This window comes from Endocarpon pusillum, assembly GCF_000464535.1.
Source record: "Endocarpon pusillum Z07020 unplaced genomic scaffold C741571, whole genome shotgun sequence".
NCBI classification, from domain to species: domain Eukaryota; kingdom Fungi; phylum Ascomycota; class Eurotiomycetes; order Verrucariales; family Verrucariaceae; genus Endocarpon; species Endocarpon pusillum.
Genome location: NW_006913607.1, coordinates 146,637 through 163,349, shown reverse-complemented (window position 1 = coordinate 163,349; position 16,713 = coordinate 146,637). Strand labels below are relative to the sequence as shown.

At 49.7% G+C, this 16,713-nt stretch overlaps 8 protein-coding genes across 8 annotated transcripts; 4 read left to right on the top strand and 4 right to left on the bottom strand.

The window, feature by feature from the left end:
* Positions 1 to 1,222: 1,222 nt before the first annotated feature.
* Positions 1,223 to 2,335, bottom strand: EPUS_04867 (uncharacterized protein; the record flags this gene model as incomplete). The annotated part of the gene is made up of 4 exons (XM_007789424.1): positions 1,223 to 1,246; positions 1,298 to 1,387; positions 1,440 to 1,590; positions 1,923 to 2,335. 4 exons carry the CDS (start codon positions 2,333 to 2,335, stop codon positions 1,223 to 1,225), a joined length of 678 nt encoding a protein of 225 aa, XP_007787614.1.
* Positions 2,336 to 3,030: 695 nt separating this feature from the next.
* EPUS_04866 (uncharacterized protein) lies at positions 3,031 to 4,032 on the bottom strand (the record flags this gene model as incomplete). The annotated part of the gene is made up of 1 exon (XM_007789423.1): positions 3,031 to 4,032. The coding sequence occupies one exon, from the start codon at positions 4,030 to 4,032 to the stop codon at positions 3,031 to 3,033; it is 1,002 nt and encodes a 333-aa protein (XP_007787613.1).
* A 303-nt stretch (positions 4,033 to 4,335) lies between these two features.
* Positions 4,336 to 5,578, bottom strand: EPUS_04865 (uncharacterized protein; the record flags this gene model as incomplete). Its single annotated transcript, XM_007789422.1, has 4 exons — positions 4,336 to 4,376; positions 4,424 to 4,664; positions 4,720 to 5,306; positions 5,356 to 5,578. 4 exons carry the CDS (start codon positions 5,576 to 5,578, stop codon positions 4,336 to 4,338), a joined length of 1,092 nt encoding a protein of 363 aa, XP_007787612.1.
* Positions 5,579 to 6,267: 689 nt separating this feature from the next.
* EPUS_04864 (3,4-dihydroxy-2-butanone 4-phosphate synthase) lies at positions 6,268 to 6,987 on the top strand (the record flags this gene model as incomplete). Its single annotated transcript, XM_007789421.1, has 1 exon — positions 6,268 to 6,987. The coding sequence occupies one exon, from the start codon at positions 6,268 to 6,270 to the stop codon at positions 6,985 to 6,987; it is 720 nt and encodes a 239-aa protein (XP_007787611.1).
* Positions 6,988 to 7,518: 531 nt separating this feature from the next.
* Positions 7,519 to 8,220, bottom strand: EPUS_04863 (uncharacterized protein; the record flags this gene model as incomplete). The annotated part of the gene is made up of 1 exon (XM_007789420.1): positions 7,519 to 8,220. The coding sequence occupies one exon, from the start codon at positions 8,218 to 8,220 to the stop codon at positions 7,519 to 7,521; it is 702 nt and encodes a 233-aa protein (XP_007787610.1).
* Positions 8,221 to 8,915: 695 nt separating this feature from the next.
* On the top strand, positions 8,916 to 9,616 carry EPUS_04862 (uncharacterized protein; the record flags this gene model as incomplete). Its single annotated transcript, XM_007789419.1, has 2 exons — positions 8,916 to 8,992; positions 9,043 to 9,616. The coding sequence occupies 2 exons, from the start codon at positions 8,916 to 8,918 to the stop codon at positions 9,614 to 9,616; spliced, it is 651 nt and encodes a 216-aa protein (XP_007787609.1).
* A 1,957-nt stretch (positions 9,617 to 11,573) lies between these two features.
* On the top strand, positions 11,574 to 15,080 carry EPUS_04861 (uncharacterized protein; the record flags this gene model as incomplete). Its single annotated transcript, XM_007789418.1, has 1 exon — positions 11,574 to 15,080. The coding sequence occupies one exon, from the start codon at positions 11,574 to 11,576 to the stop codon at positions 15,078 to 15,080; it is 3,507 nt and encodes a 1,168-aa protein (XP_007787608.1).
* A 534-nt stretch (positions 15,081 to 15,614) lies between these two features.
* On the top strand, positions 15,615 to 16,536 carry EPUS_04860 (uncharacterized protein; the record flags this gene model as incomplete). The annotated part of the gene is made up of 3 exons (XM_007789417.1): positions 15,615 to 15,644; positions 15,697 to 15,844; positions 15,926 to 16,536. The coding sequence occupies 3 exons, from the start codon at positions 15,615 to 15,617 to the stop codon at positions 16,534 to 16,536; spliced, it is 789 nt and encodes a 262-aa protein (XP_007787607.1).
* Positions 16,537 to 16,713: the final 177 nt, after the last annotated feature.

Sequence of the window (16,713 nt, the reverse complement as noted above, 5' to 3'; positions counted from 1 at the left end):
TGGGTTACTCGGAGCAAGCTTAGTCCCTGCCATGAAGGGCACATTCAATCTAGAGGTAAGTCGAACGTCGGCAGGAGCGAACTGTGCATATCTTTGGCAGATGGGTAGGCTGTAATCTGGTGTGATTGGTATATCCCGGTCTGGAACAAGGTCTAAGAGAGCATAAACCTTGTCACGGGGATCGGTTGGTAAAAAACGATCCGTGAACATTGCCAGAATTGAGAGTTTTAATGCATGTCGTTGGGCGGTCCGGTACCCAGTGAGCACACAATGGGTAAAGACAACTCCTTTCAAAGCCGTACGGACCATGTTTGTCTTTTCCTATAGGTTTGAGTCAAAGCGACCCAGATGCAATCCACTCTCAATGCGCTGCCACGGAAGGTTGAAAGCATAAGGTACTTAAAGTCAACACTCGCCGACCCACAAACAAGAGTAGCTCTACCACCGAGTATAACCGCCTGCCGTGTCCAAATTCTTGTCCAATAAGGCCATTTAGCAGTTTACTTAACGCAATCCAGTCGTCATTGATAAAAGCGTCAGGAACAGTGGCAATGTTCGCTTGAAGGATCTCCGCACAGGACTCAATCCGAAAGCCCTCTACGTTGGCTCTGACTGCATTACACCATGTGTCAATCAAGCGCTTTCCTTATTAAAAAACGGATTACCGACCGAATTTATCATTATTCTCTAGTGTCCGCAATCTGAAGCCACTTGAAACAATAATCGACAAATACGGGATCTTTGGACGGCCGTAACAAGTACTGACCGAATATCTCGCAAATGGGGTTTAAAAACTTGGAAGGCAGCGACGACTTCTCTTGCAAGTAACAAAAGACAATATCAATGAAACAAAAGAGATAGTTGATATTATCAACTGCGAATTCGGGTCCCTTGGTTCGCCGCCGAATGATAGCCAAAGCGGAGACCATCACAATAAGGAGAAGTCCTAGTTTAGTAATAAAAGCAAGCACGTTCAAGCTGTTTGAATCAAACAAAGACCCGTATTCAAAGGGGATTCGAGAAGAAATCTTTTGTTGATAATCGACAGAGGCAGCTGTAAAAACACAATCAATACCATCTTATCTTACTCAGCATGATAAGGCTCTTCGTCACAAGCTCACTCAGAATCAAGATCGACTCAAAGGCCTTCATAGACAGAATATATTCATCGAGTTGCAAGCTATTGTCTAAGCGTACACGCCCGTAGCCTATTACGGTTGCCTTAGCTCAGCAAGAAGCGCAAATCCTATGTCAAAGTAAGCCGAGTGCAGATGATATAGAGTAGGATATATCTGACATCAAGATGGTTATGATCGTCTGGTTGAACTTCACCGGAGATGGTAAGCGCTGCAAGTTTCAACTTCCGCTGCTGTAGCTCGTAGATATTCTGTAACGTTTGTTCAAAATTGTCACGTCGCGATAGTAAAGAGATTACTTACTTCCTCAATCGAGTCCTGCATAATGTATCGCACCGTCTTCACGGCTTTCGTTTGACCCATCCGATGAATTCGGCTAAGCGCCTGCTCTTCAGCCATCGGATTCCACTGAGGCTCTAATATAAACGCTTGCGTGGCGACTGTCAAGTCCAAACTGATTTTCAAGAGTCAGTGGTCACTACCAACACCCAAAGCAACATCGCGAGCCTACCCAATGCCAGCGACAGACAAAGTAGGATTTTCTGATTGGCTGGGTGGGAAAAGGGGGTAGAGAGCCAAAACCTTGGCGATTTTTCAATCATCATCGTGGTTTTTGTCAAATTGGGTTCTGATCACACTCCTCCTTGACATCTATCTCTGCACTTATCCCACCGATTGCTCACCACCCATACAGGCAAAAGCATCTCACTTCCTCAGGACTTCCTATCTTCAATAATTGCAACGCGCCATCTACCACTCATATTGTATGACACTTCAGACACACACGACGCCACTTCCCAGACGCATAAATACACCAGGATCAGGAAAACAAGACTCGCCACGGGATCGTCTTGTTGTTGCTCTTCCGCTTTCTTACGTCCTTTCTCATCCGTGGTCGCTTCTTGCAACGGTCTCCGGTCTGCGACCGATCGCAGCTCAACCTTAGGTTGTCGCCGGAATGGTACGTTTTCTAGCGCTCGTGAAAGGAGTGATGGTTCACGGCTTTGCCCATGGGGAGTCGGCGTTACAGGCTGAGTGGTTCGGGGGAGCAGTGGGACGATTGCTTGTGCGGCCCTGACTTGCGCTCGGCACTTGGGACATCTTGAAAAGCGAAGGGGCACACGGCCAATAAGTGTCATTCGTGGTATCTGCACATCGACCAGCTGTCTTGCGGGTTGTATGGAAGGTTGGCGTGGCATGTTGCTGTTGCTCTGTTGCTAAGGTAAGGTAGATAGACGTGAGCTTCAGGAGTGGCGGTGGTGGTGGACTTGCTTGAATGATATGAGTTACGATCCGTAGACTTTTTTGGGGTCATGAGTACTACTATATGTACCTGCTGGTAATGCTAGCATGATGGAGACCCTACCATAGTTATCTGAGTACCTGCTTGCTAGGTGCTATCATGATGGGGACCCTATCATAGTTATCTGAGTACGGAGTACCCTACGTACTAAGCTAATAGGAGCTTATAGATAACGGCGTCTGATTCTGGGGGCCGAGAACCTTTTCAATGTCTCACTATCCGTGCCGAGCTTGATATTTCCCTCTCTCTCCTCTGTAAAAAAGAGACGCTTCTGGTAAGCGGTGGATATCGAGTGGTTGAGACAAAGGAATCAGCGTAAGACATGGCTGAAATAAGGAGTGTAGACACCTTCACATACATCCACAATATGGAACACGGTTCCTGCAAAGAGAAGATTGATTCCATGAAACAAATCAAAACAAGAAAGATCAATTGGTGGCTGGGCATCTAGCCTGATCCCGAGACTTTACAAGCCAAGTACCTTCTGTCGAACGCATGAACACCTTGCTGCTCTTCTTCGAAAAGACACCCATAACCGCGCAAATTTGCTAGGACCCCCAGCACCCCCACACAACACCCACGTTCAGCAGCTCAAATCCACTCGCCATTTGCCAGCATGACATCCAAGCACAAGTCAGGGATGACAGAGCGGACATGTCGCATCGCTTCTTCATCGTCGAGCTTCCTGCAGAACGCCTCGGCCGCGTGGCGCGTAGAGTTGAGAATGAGCGGGTGCAGCGTGGCGCCTTGTGCAACCCGACTCAGCTTGTCCAACAGTCCATTGGCCAGCTCCCACAAGGGCGCCATGCGAGCAGCATGCCGGCTCTCGCAAAGCAGCTGCTCTGGCGGAGATGCCGAATCGCCGCCACGAGTCGCGTGGCTGATGAGGTCCAGGACACCGGTCAAAGAGAGATTGGCGTCGACGGCTCGGGCTACCTCAGCTGCTTCGGCGCACAGCAAGGCCGTCTGAGGGGTTTCCTGCGGGTGAAGTTTTATGGTTGTGGAGAATGGCAGTTGCGGGAGGTTTTGCTCGACGTTGATGTAGACGCTGGGTGGAGGGAGCAGGGAGTGGTAGTGCTTGAGAGCGGCGCTGGTGCATATCTTGACGAGGGAAGCAATAAAGGTAAATTGAGAAGATGCTAGGAGAAACTGCGAACTCGACACCGGATGTGGTAGACTCTGAGTAGGTAGGTTGCCCTCCACGTTCGGAGCATCCATGTCGAAGGGATCGTCGCCAAAGTATATATCCGGCGGTTGCTGGAGATTCATGTCGGTATCATCGAGGCTGATTTCGCTAAGTAGCTGGAAATAAATGAGCGCAGTGAGTGGAATGTTCGGAGTGATGATTGCTGATGCTGCTATTGAGCTCGGAGAACTCTCCACACTTACAGTAGGCTCGACTGGCTCCCGAAAAGTCAAACGTGGAGTACCTGGCTGGTGTACTGAAGGTATGCTCATGAGGGTTGAAGCAGGCCCTGGCGACCGCTGCTCTTCTTTCGCATGAATCTCTGAATGGGAGGGGAGTTGTTGATACGGCTTGGTAGGTGAGTTGTTCAAGAGGGAGCTGATCGATGGAAAGCTACTTGAAGACATGATGAAGGCTGTGTATGAATGTTGGAAGCAGCATCGGAGGGACGAGCTCGCATATAAATATCTGATCCAAAGGCAGAAAAAAAGATGTCTCAGGAGCTTGGCAGAAGCAGCAAGTCAGCAAAAGAATGCCAAAGTTTCCATAAAGGGTTCATAGAAAACAAAGAAAGCAGCCACTGGTCCAACGTAGAAGGTCTCAGTATGTATTGGTTCTATGTAGGTCTGGAGGGCCTGGGCTGGTTCCAATGAGTGCTTCGTATGGTACACATTGGTGTAATCAAGCCGCAACGACGTTGTCCAATACGTCTAGGCATTCCATATAACGACCCTGCCATCAACACCGCTGGCTGCATATAATTAGCGATATTCAATCCTAGGGCCGGGGGATACTGACTGCTGAACTGTCGCAGAGCACCATCACTTTCATCATATGCACGTATTGTGCTGATGGTATTCTGGTGTGTTGTCTTCAATTGAGTGTCATCCTTTGTCTTCCCCTTGAGATCCATCTGGCGGAACATGTTGAGAGCAGATTCCTCACGAGCGTTCCCCATACCAGGACGAGATTTTGCCTCGACTGAGCCTGCAAACTCCCAGCCGTTCTGGCTGCCTCGAAAGCGGTATGGTTCGCAATCCTAAGTTGAGTCAGTTATTTAAGAGGAATGCGGTTAGGCGTGGATATTGGCATACATGGCCCGCTGCAACAATCTCAGATTCGCCATTCCAGACGAGGGACGTGAATGGCAGCATCTGAGTGCTAACATTGATCATCGCCTTTGGAGGTTGCTCTGGTGCACTCGGATAGACCACGGTAATGCTGCTATCATGGGCAGCAAAGGCAAGAGCATCACCACTGGGCGAAAATGCCACATCATGTATCCATCCGGCTGAGTCATTTAGATACTCTCCACAGACTGTGTTGAAAGGTAATTTCTCGCCCCATACGCTGCTTTCTGGTCTTGCATCAATACCTTTAATATAGCCCGAGAAAACTCTTGCATGCGAATCCGTTGAACCAGCTGCAATCAACACCGAGTTGGAATGCCATGCTAAAGATGTGACCGTACTTCGGATTGGCTTCTTCAAATGTTTTGATACCCACCAGTCATTCTCTTCCTCGAAATAGCAGACGGCAATGACTCTGGCACCAGATCCAACAGCAAACTTCTTCTCCGAAGGTGACCAACGGACAAAGGTCGCCGCTCTGTTGATGCGCAGGAGGACGAGAGTTGGTTTCCAGCCCGAAGGTGACGGTTCCCATACATAGGCATTTCGATCTGTATACACTTTCAGAATTTGTGACGGGCTAAGGGTGATGTTGCGCACCTTGTGAACAGGTCACAATCATGCCACTTCGAGGAGCAATATCCACACCAGTAACCGTCTTGTCGTGTCCTTTCAGCTCATCCTTCAAGGTAAACTTAGACCCTGACCGGTGGTATAGTTCAACATTGTTATCTCTCGCAACAGCCAGTGTCTGCCTGTCGGCTGAAAAGGAGTGATCTGCGATAGGGTGGTGGAAAAGGTGATGTACTTCGGGGCCGGACATGGCGAACACGATTTGGTAGGAGGAGCTCTCTACTACCAAGCGTGAACGGAAGAAGTGTGGCCTTGAGAGTGAATCAAGGTATGCGCTATGGTAGGTTCTGGTTTAAGGCTATCAGGCTATCAAGGTATACGGAACATCCTCGGCTAGTAACCAACAGCGTACTTGAGATTGGCATTGGCAATTCTACATTTTATTCATCTATGTTGAGCGAGCTGGACATCATGTCCTGTACTGTGACATCGATGGAGCGCCTGCTATGTTTGCGAATGCTTTAAGCTTCTAGATTCCAGATTCTAATGATCTAATCGATCCTACTGTTGCATCGTCTGTAAGCAATTACTTATTTTCTCGAGCTAGCAAGCAAGTCTTTCCGCTTCGGAAACCGAGAAAATAGTCTCCATCTCGTGCGGTCACGACATGTGATGAATGATTCTGTTCCCTTTACTTTCCAGATAATTGATGCCTCATGATTGCGTTCGGCTTATTTTTCTTTCTGATCTATCGATAAACCGTTCTGTCTAATGCTAGACAAGACTACTGGATAGACTCAATATCTCATCTTATCGATCTTGGCTCCGTATAGAAGAACCTAGGAAAGGTTTTCTCCCTTTAGCAAATTGTCTACCGGCTGAACCGGTCACCCATCGCAAGAACCTCTGTATGAACAGCAGTCCTCCAACAACACCATCATGCCATCCAAAGTTGCTCCAAGCCCAGTTTTTGACTCCATCCCCGCCTGCATGTCCGCGTTCAAGTCCGGCAATTTCATCATCGTGCTGGATTCGCCCTCCCGCGAAAACGAAGGCGACCTGATCATCGCCGCACAGGACATGGACCCTGCCAAAATGGCCTTCATGATCCGTTACTCGAGTGGTCTAATCTGCACGCCCCTCACCGCCTCGCGGGCCAAAAGTCTGGATCTGCCGCAGATGGTAACCGAGAATGCGGATCCGAATCGTACCGCCTACACCGTGAGTGTGGACGCGAAGCACGAGCATGTGACGACGGGGATTTCGGCCTCGGATCGAGCGTTGACGTGTAGGGTTCTGGCGGATGAGGCGGCGACGGCGGGTGATCTGAGGAGGCCCGGCCATGTGTTCCCGTTGAGGGCGAGGGAAGGGGGGGTGAGGGAGCGGCCCGGCCATACGGAGGCGGCGGTGGAGTTTTGTAAATTGGCGGGGAAAAGCGAGGTCGGTGTTATTTGTGAGTTGGTGGAGGATGGTGATGAGAGTGCGGAGGGTTTGGCCGAGAGGGTGGGCGGCGGGATGATGAGGAGGGATTCTTGCCTGGAGTTCGGGAAGAAATGGGGGCTGAAGGTCTGTACGATTGAGGATTTGGCAAGGTATCTGCAGGAGAAGGATAAGTCTGGATCAGAGACGAATGGTATTAAAGGGAAGTCACATGCATGAGGACTTCCACAAAGTACGGCCTTATAATTTACTGGATGGAATGGACTTGTGGATGGGTCAAAGGGTTGTATATCAGCATGGCGCTCGGTGGGCTTCTTGCGTTATCACTTGTATGTTCTACTGGGGGAACAGAAACAGCTGGAGATGTCAAGAACATAGCGAATCGACCACTTAAGCACAAATGTGTAGAATCAAAGCAAGTTCAACATTGTGGAATGCTTGTGGAGAACTTTGTAACCTCTAGCGAATTTCCCTCTAACGGATTTTGAATTATGGATGCCACTGGAAGGGGAAATAATCTCCACATTGCCAGCTTGTGAGCATCAAAGACACAATGGAGCATACTGCCGTCAAGAGCGCTGGATTGAAGACCCATGAATCGGCTAGCTCGACCTGACTCCGATTATTCTGCAATCCTCAATTCGGAAGCCAAGAATCACCATGCTATTGATGCCACTGCATAACTCCAGGCAATCCACGCCCCATATTCATGACATTTCACCTTCAACATGATCGTGACACGGCTGAAAATCATCTCTTGAGGTGAGAATAGTCCCGCAATATGCCCTGCATATGTGTATTGGTGACTTTGCCTCCTCGTCTGATCTTCTTTTTCGGCTTCTCCTTTTTGACTACCTTGACTGCTGGTGCCATACCAGAATCAGCAGAGGTCATGCCCTTCTGCTTCAATTCCTTCACTACCGCCTCATGTCCTCCCGAAGGCATGGAAATCTCATCCCAAAGCTTCACAAATTCGTCATCCATAGGTGCATGGAGAGTGGGATCGTCAGCCCAGACCATCTTCGCATGGTTGTCCTTTTTGTTTCGCACCACAAGGAGTTTTTGATCTTTCTCAAGTTGATCGATAGTCTTCTCAACGTCGTTCCAGCCGTCCTTGAGATCACGAACATTCAAGCCCAGCGCCGTGGTTTGCGACTGTAGGAAACCGATCAGGTCGTCTGCATTGAAGATATCATGGACAGGTCGAAAAGAGTATGAGTCGGTCTCTTTGTTGTAAGAAACCTTTTCGTTTGCGTTCAGGAACTGCCTGAAGCGCGATACCAGTTCAGGTGTCTGTTCTGGCCCTCTAATGTTGTCGGCAATCAGCGTCGCAGTGGGTATTGAGGCTGGTGATTTTGCTTTGAGGCTGTCAATAGCGAAGAGGACTTTGGTACGCACATCAGTCCCGGTGCCAGTTGCTGCGGGTTGAGAGTAGATTTCGGTGGAAGACATGGCGGTGATCGATGACCAAGAAGGGATTACCGGAACACCAAACCGCAAAGCTAGATGCGCAATAGACAAAGACTCGTGGCAGCAGATGCCAAAGTCAAGATGAGACTTCTGCGCAGCCCTCGGAAGATGAAGGAGGACAGTATTGAGAGATAAGATTGAAGGATGTTCGGCGAAAAGTCATAGATAGAACGGACCTAAGACAGTCGTGAATGGCACGATGATACGGCCGTTTTGAGAGCGGGGTGACAGGTCGAGAATGCTGGAGATGATCAGTGTGAGTCGCGGCGCTGGAAAGAAATGACTCCAGGCTGCAAGACGAGATGTCCTAGTCAAAGGTTCTCTTCAAAGCCTGGAGAAAGCAGCTGACGCAAATATGGCTGAGATTGATGTCTTGACTAGCTTCAAACCCACCAACAAGGTGACTTAGAGATAGAGGGGGGAAGAGTTGGTGGTGGGCAGCAAAAATGGTAGACGTTTCGCAACAGCGAAGTGGTTACATATCTCGGTTCCCACTATTCCGAATGCGGCAGCAAGAATGGGTGCTGTCGGTGCGTAGTAAAGCTTATATAAACACTAAATCAGTTCTGCTTCGATGCGCAAATCTGGACCAATTCTCAAAAATGATGGAACTCTGTTTTGCAAAAGTTCTTACATGAATTAGCGGAGAGCCACAGCGCTTCTTCAGTATTTGGGCCATGGCAACACAAGCGGTGCCTTCTCGAAATGGAGTCTCTGGTAAAGACGCAGTGAATGCAGGGACACCAAATCAAACGTAGGTGTTGCCCCGTATCAGAGAGCACCCAGCTCACACACCTTGCACAGACTGTACTGTACAAACCTGCCGGAGAAGATAAGCAAACCTGAACTACGGCGAGCTCTTTACATGCTCTTCTCGACTTATGGACCGGTGTTGGATGTCAATGCAACGAGAGCGAAGGGTATGCGAGGTCAAGCACATATCGTGTTCAGAGATATACAGACTAGCACGCAGGCCATGCGAGCATTACAAGGGTTCGACTTTTTTGGAAAAGAAATGGTGCGCATAGACTCAAGCCCATGTCCTGAACACCAGGCACTAAATTTGGCGCAGAAAATCGTATATGGCAAAGGTCAATCCCACATCATTGCCAAACTTCGCGGCACCTTCGAAATGCCCAGCGTAGCAACAGAAGCGACAACAACAACCGATTTGCAGAAATCTATTTTCAATGCACCACCGGGAAGCGTTCCTTCGAAGCCCGTGGAGATTCCCCAGAACAAATCTTCAGAGTCAGAAGCGCCACATGGCACCAAAAGACCCAGAGACGAGGAAGAAGAGGACGAACAAGGCGAGGCACCGATGGAGGAGGACGAGGACAGTGATGCACCCATGGAAGCGTCTTCAGACGAGGATTGAAAGAGAAAGACGCTACAGAACCATTATCAGCCACTGATCATTGCCACTGGTGTAACAATTGATACTCTCTGCCACTATTCCAATCTTCTATGGTGCTCAAACCTCATCTTCCGGAGCAGAAAGCATCAGCTGACTTGGGATATATAGATTGAACGAAGGGCCCACGAGACCGAGCCAGATAATCAGATAGTTTAGTGCTGTTTTGCAAGATCTTTGCTGACAGATCTCATACAGCGCCTCGGCAGTGTTGCAGGGATGGATGAAGAAAGCTGGCAAATCCGATTTAGGATGATGCTGCCCACTGTCAGCAATTTGCCCTGTCAGGGCGTTATCGTCATACTGCAATACTGATACCTCCCATGACGCCAACCTGATTGAGGGCCGAACGGCTCGTCTCGGGTACCAGGTGTTGATATACAGTTTCGATGCCAGTGGATATGCCGGATGGGACACGATTCAGTGTGAACCAGAGGACCGGAACCTGGTACGAAGATGACCATAGAATGGAGAACTCGACCAGGATTCTGTCTGTTGCAGGCAGGCTCAAGTGCCTACAAATGATCTATATAGCTCCAGTCAGGCTAGAACAGGAGAGATCTTCCTTACGCGCACCTCGTGGTCTTCGTCATCGATCAAATCCTCATTCCTATGCTGTACAATATCGGTAGCCTTCTCATTCAGAGTACTAGGCGTCTTGATTATATACTCCTTCTTGATAGACAGAACGTCAGACTCATATGCGACCTGAAGCCACGAATTTCCATCTAAAGCACTAACAAAGGTGTCGTAGAAAGCCTGACATCCATCGTGAAACTCTCCTTCGCTTATGCTTGGGAAGTATTGCATTCGATCAAATTTGGCCAAAGACAACAACAAGCTGCTGCTGTCACAAGCCAGTTGAGGCTCGTGCTCTATGCTACAGTTTTAAGGTTTGTTCTATACTCCATCAATCATCGTTAGTACATTAGTCGCTCCTGTATCGAAGTTCGCTGTACTTGTACTTGGGGCGTTAGTTGTCAAGTTGCCTGAAAAAAACCGGAGCAGCAAGGGAACTCGGTTAGATCGTGTGTTGTCTGATAAATTTGATAGGCGTCTTGGTTGCTGTGGCCACCCAGCCCCAGAAGCTGACGGAGCGGAGTAGGAGTTCGTAAGCGCGAAGCCCCGCAAACCAAGAGTCCAGGCCACGCAATTGCCCATCAGATGGACAGGGTCTATGCTATCAGAAACATCGTAAGATTGATCGTGCTCATGTAAACGCCTTGTCAGGCAAATGTGAACATGTACTCCGTTACGACGCCTCTGTGGGGTGACGACTTGGTTCAATGACGTTGAATCATGAATGTGGTGAAACAAGGTCGCTAATAAAGATCGGCAGCAGTACAGCCGGAGCCGCCTGTAGACTTGGTTGGAAGACGTGCTCGTCGCCTCACGACTTGTCAACGGTAACGTAGTAAGCTTGCCCGTCAGAAACCTTGGTTCTTAGCTCGCTATGGCCGATTGGGAATCAAGATTTGTGGATGACATTGTTTATTCAATCCCCATCCGTCCAATCATTGGGCCTGGCCATGGCTGTGCTGCAGATTTAGACTGTCTGATCTCCCGCCTAAGTTAGGGGAGATGCTGGACTCCAGCACCTCTCATCATCTTTATCCAGCCTGGCCTGACTGCAAGTTTCTTGTTCTTCCACTCTTTTATTTGATTCATGTCATTCTTTTAATTCAATTTCCCTTTTCTTTCTTGCTCTGCATGAGAAACCTGCCGTGGGAATGCCTGCATGGTTCTTTATGCATTGACGAACTTGCTTGTTTTGGCCCATATGGTATCACGGCTGGCATGTGCCTTCCCCAACCATCTCTGAAATTCTATCCCAGAGGTTTCGAAGCGCTATCTTGAAGATGCGGTGGTCCTTCTGTTCAACTTAGATGTCTTTTATCCTCCTACCGCCTTGGACGCCGCAATGTTCTCCAGACTCAAATCTTCCTTCGCGCCTTCTAACAAGCCGGCCAGTATAGACAATAATAACAATGAGCTTCGGAAACGAAATCGTCTTTCAAAGCCACCAACAAATACATCATCTTCGAATCTGTCAAGTCCTTCACTACTCCAGCTTGGAAATCGCAGCAGCACTCTGCTGCAATTGAGTACAAACACCGAAGAAGTCCAGGACGAGTCTCCAATAGCCGCAGACGACGAGCCACGAGAGGCTTCAAAGGCACACATTTTCGGTCCAGAGTCTAAAGAACCAGAAGCACCTGCCCAAGGTGATACAGAAGCATGGAGAGTGGGTGCATTTGTTGTCAGTGATATTGAAACACAACATTCGACTTCACCTACCACAAAGTCGCCATTAACTTCATCTTTCTCCGCCATGTTCAATACCTCTCGTCTATCACTGATATCCCTCAAAGAGCACAAAGACGTCAAGGATGTGAGCCCGCCAAAGACAGAAATTCGCTCATGCAATCTCTCACGAGAAGATCTCACTTCTCTAATTCCCATCCGTCGAAAGTCATTGAACCAGCCAGGAATCGCAACGAGGGTTGGGAAAGATGAGCGCTGGAGTCGATCGCCATCAGGCGAGTTGGGGGTGGAAGCAAAATCAGTGATTCCCGAAGAAGCTTCCTCTAGCGAGCTGGAAGCTTTGAACCTAGAAACTTCCAAATTTGAAAAGCCAGTGCCACCTCCATTAGTTAGGACGGAAACACCATCTGACCTCGTCTTTCTCGGCGGCTTGAGATTGGGCTCTTTGCATATCACCAATGGCTGTGCTTCCCCTGCACCTAGTGATTTGTCCATGAGAGTGAAGACTCGGTCAACACCCAATTTGAGGACCATGTCAGGTGAATGTGGCGATTCTGATCATGAAGACTGTGATGCCAATACACGCATCGTCAACAACGTTAGACCTTCGAAACGGCCGGGTATGCCTACTGTGCCTTCGCAGCTCGTCTCAAAAGTTCCTCATCCAAGCCCATTGCGCTTCTCCAGCAATGATATCCTACCGAAGATTAACACGCGTTGCGAAGACGTTGATAAAACATTGGGAATGGACAGAGCAGGTCAGGGCATCACCACTACAGACAGATCTCCAGGATGGAGTATTCGTATGGCAGAAGAATACATGGCCGAGCTTCCCACCAGCCCCTTTGAGATTCCTAGGCACAGTTCGAGCCCTCAATCGATCCTGAACCCGATTAGCAAGTCCACTGAGTTTGATGACGGGTTATTCGAAGATGATAGTGTCACACCTTCTGATTTTGATAGTGTCTACTCTTCTACTATAGACACCCACTACTCTTCAAATGGTGCCACTACCGCTTCGGACCAACACGAATCCTCACCTCTGTCGACGAGACCAACTTACACCTTGGCTGATAGTGGTTACAGTTCGAATTCGTCGCTCAAAGACAGCAACGAAGAGACCGGCGAGAGGACAGATGCCGACCACGCCAATTCAGTCATGAACGCTGTACAAAATGGACTCAGCATATCCAAAAACCGACAAGATCGTAGACCAGGTCCTCGTCCTCTGAGACCATCAATCCTCAAGCAGGCTAGAGCGACTACTACCTCACTCCCTACTTTCCACAATCTGCACCATTCGACAACCACTGTTTCGACAGTCACGACCACGACTTCGATGCCTCCTACGAACCGGGGCAAAAAGTTGGCCAAGCCTCGATTGTTGTCTCGCTCGGCTAGGAGGAAAGACATCACCGTTCAGGGCAATCAGGAAGTTATCACTAGCTCTGTTCCCCCAGTCCCTGCAGAATTTGAGGCCAACCTAGCAATCCGATCACATCAGGTCCCAGAACTAGAACACACTTTTGAGACCAGGCAGCATACTACCGAAAGTCCTCTTATGTCGCCTGTTGAGCCTGTGGAGATACGGTTCCCTTCTCCTGCCGCAAGTGTCGATATGATTGGCGAGCAGTCAGCAGCACCACCGCGACCCCCAATCCATAAGGACTCTATCTTTGGTCGGCGCAGCAGATCTATCAAGAGATCGAACGTTGATCACAGTTCACAAGAGATGAGCGAGGCTGATGCATTGGCCATAATTCAAGACTTCGGAACTGTTGGGTACTCGTTAGGTGGTAATCCCTATGACGTTGCACGCACCAACCTTCAATCAAGTCCTCGAAAGCATGTCGAGCCCGCCCGGAAGGTGAACCCACACAATATTACAAGCGCGGCAAGACGCACAAAATCTACTGGTGGTATGGATGCCGAAACAGCAGCTGAACTCGCTCGCATGCGCAGCCGGACCATTCATGAACGAAACTCGATGAGTCTAGCTGAAAAACGAGACTTGTTTAACGACAGAGGTGGTTTACCAGGCAAGAACCTACGCCCCATGAGTTTTACTACCAATACACCACCATTACCTCCTCTACCCGCAGGCTTCGGGAGCAATCAGAGCCGCAACTGGGAGCCGCAGACCAACCATGATCAGATGCAGCAAGCGGACAAATGGAACCCTCGGTTTTATCAGAATGTATTCACTGACAACACAAACGTGGACCCAGCCAATGATCCATATGGGTATAATCAGCTGGATGATGCGTCATCTTATAATGACTGGCCTGCCGAATGCTATTCAGAAGATTATCGGTCTGAGTTTAATCGGCCTAGAGACGGTCGCCGAGAAAGCTGGCGTTCCGATCGTGTTGAAATAAATTTTGATCCGCGAGAGAGCTCGAGTCCAACCCACGAAGAACGCCACTTCAATCGCCAATACGGAGACGACTCACAATATGATTATGGTAAACCTTGGCTACAATTTCAAGCAGCTTTCCATAGCACTACCCACTGGGACTTTAACGAAGTAGAACACGAGGCGCCTCCGCCACCTCCACCACATTCGCCTCGGCCATTGTCTATTGCACCTCACGAAGAAGGTAGCACATGGGCACGGCATGGTCAAGCATGGCGAGAGGAGAGACAGTCCACAGGTGAAGCACACCCTAACGGCGGCAAGAATTGGTCATATGGGGACGATAATAGTCTCTACCCACCAATTCCACCTCGAAATGTGCCTTCAAATCAAGCATATCACCATAGGGACGCTAGACCAGCAAGCACCTACCATCAGTATCCGGCAAACGATGCTATTGGTCCCGATGCTTCGTATGGCTCATATCACAGCTGCGAGCATAGTCGACATCCCTCACGACGGCACAGTCAGGCTAACAGCTACAATGGAAGCAACGCGGGGTCTCAGGCCGGAAGTTTACACCCGCCCCGCGATCCTCAACGTGTGGGTTCCAGTCCTCAGTTTGGCCGCCATAGTGGAGGCTTCAGTTACGGCTATGAGCGTGGAGCCGGGTTTGGTGGGAGTGCCGGAACCAGGAGTGTTAGCAGCGGATTCGCTGGAGCAAGCAGGAAGGGCAAGGAGTTGAGCCAGGGATTCGGGGTGGATCTGAGCGATGTACCGATTATTGCTGGGCTCAAGATGTCGTGAACTCGATACGATACGTGAAAATGGCATCACGGAAGAATGAACGTCGAACGACGAACAGGATAGTGATACATTGGGCTGATCTTGGCTGGAAGCCAGACGGGGCTGGGTAATGGTGATGAAGATGAAGGATGCCTCTGGTTTACGGTAACGATCTGCACCTAATGATACCTTTATAACTTATAAGGCGAATTTTGATGCACTGCACATACACAGCTGCCAGCTTCATACTTGTATATACTTTATCATAGTCGTACTCGTGAATTGGGGTGCGGATGTTCTGCCAGTGTCATTCTAGCTGCCAAGCCAATATGCCAAGCCAAGCCCGTGTTGCAGCGCCAAGTCTGCAGGCATCAAGCTTTGACGCAGCTCAGAGCTCTACTACTACTACTAAATTAGTACCAGTAGTACTTTACTAAGTACACGAACGCATTCACCACCAGCATCACATCGAAACCTGCGAGCCTCCTAGTACCTCTATTTCACAGCAAAGTTTGCGTGTGCCACATCTCCATTCTTGATTGCCTGCCGCTTACCATGAACCATTTCCCCCAAGCATGGGGTCGTGTAGGTTCAGCAGCGTCTTCCTCGGGTTTGGCCCAGCTGACAGTCACAACAGCCCAGGGATGACATCTACGGCCCATACGACTCTTCGCACCTGCACTCCTCATTACCACAAACCCATACCCAATCTCCCGCCGTAACCGGAACCTCAGTACTGGGCGTCAAGTTCAAAGACGGCGTCGTGATCGCGGCGGATAATCTCGGTGAGCAAGCTCTCTCTCTCTCAACCATACGCGCACCCTTTCTACTCTCCCACCATAAAACTAACATACCATCTCACCTAGCCTCCTACGGATCGCTCGCACGCTTCACCGATGTCAAGCGCCTGCGCACCTTCGCCGGCAGCTCGATCATCGGCTTCGGCGGCGACGTCTCCGACATGCAGTACCTGGACCGACTATTACAGTCTCTCGATATCCGCGAAAACTACTCCAGTCACGGTCACACGCTGAATGCGAAAAACCTGCACACGTATTTGGCCAAGATCTTCTACAAGCGGCGCTCGGACTTCAACCCGCTGTGGAACAACGTCCTCGTCGCGGGTCTGGATGAGGAAGGGAAACCGTTCCTCAGCCAGGCGGATCTGCTCGGGACGACGTACAGCGCGCCGACGCTGGCGACCGGGTTCGGCGCGCATCTGGCGCAGCCGCTGTTGCGGCGCTTGGTGCCTGAGGATGAGGGCAGTGTTAAAAATGTGACGAGGGAGATGGCGGTTGATGCGGTCAAGGAGTGTATGAAGGTGCTGTTCTACCGGGATGCGAGGAGTAGTGATCGGTATAGCATTGCGGTTGTGACCAAGGAGGGCGGGATCGAGATGAAGGAGGATGAGAAGCTGGAGGGGCAGAGTTGGGCGTTTGCCGATATGATCAGGGGCTATGGGACGCAGGTTAATTGAGCTTGCATGGTTAAGAGAGGAGAGAGGAGGGGTCAGGTACTTTGTTGACGTTGCAAGCAAGACAGATAAGAGCAGATGGTTGTTGGTGTGTGTGTGTCAAGGAAGCATTCTGGCATGGCGTTCTGGCCTAGCTCGCCTCCCATTCTACCGCCTCGATTCTCCTCGATTATCGTTCGC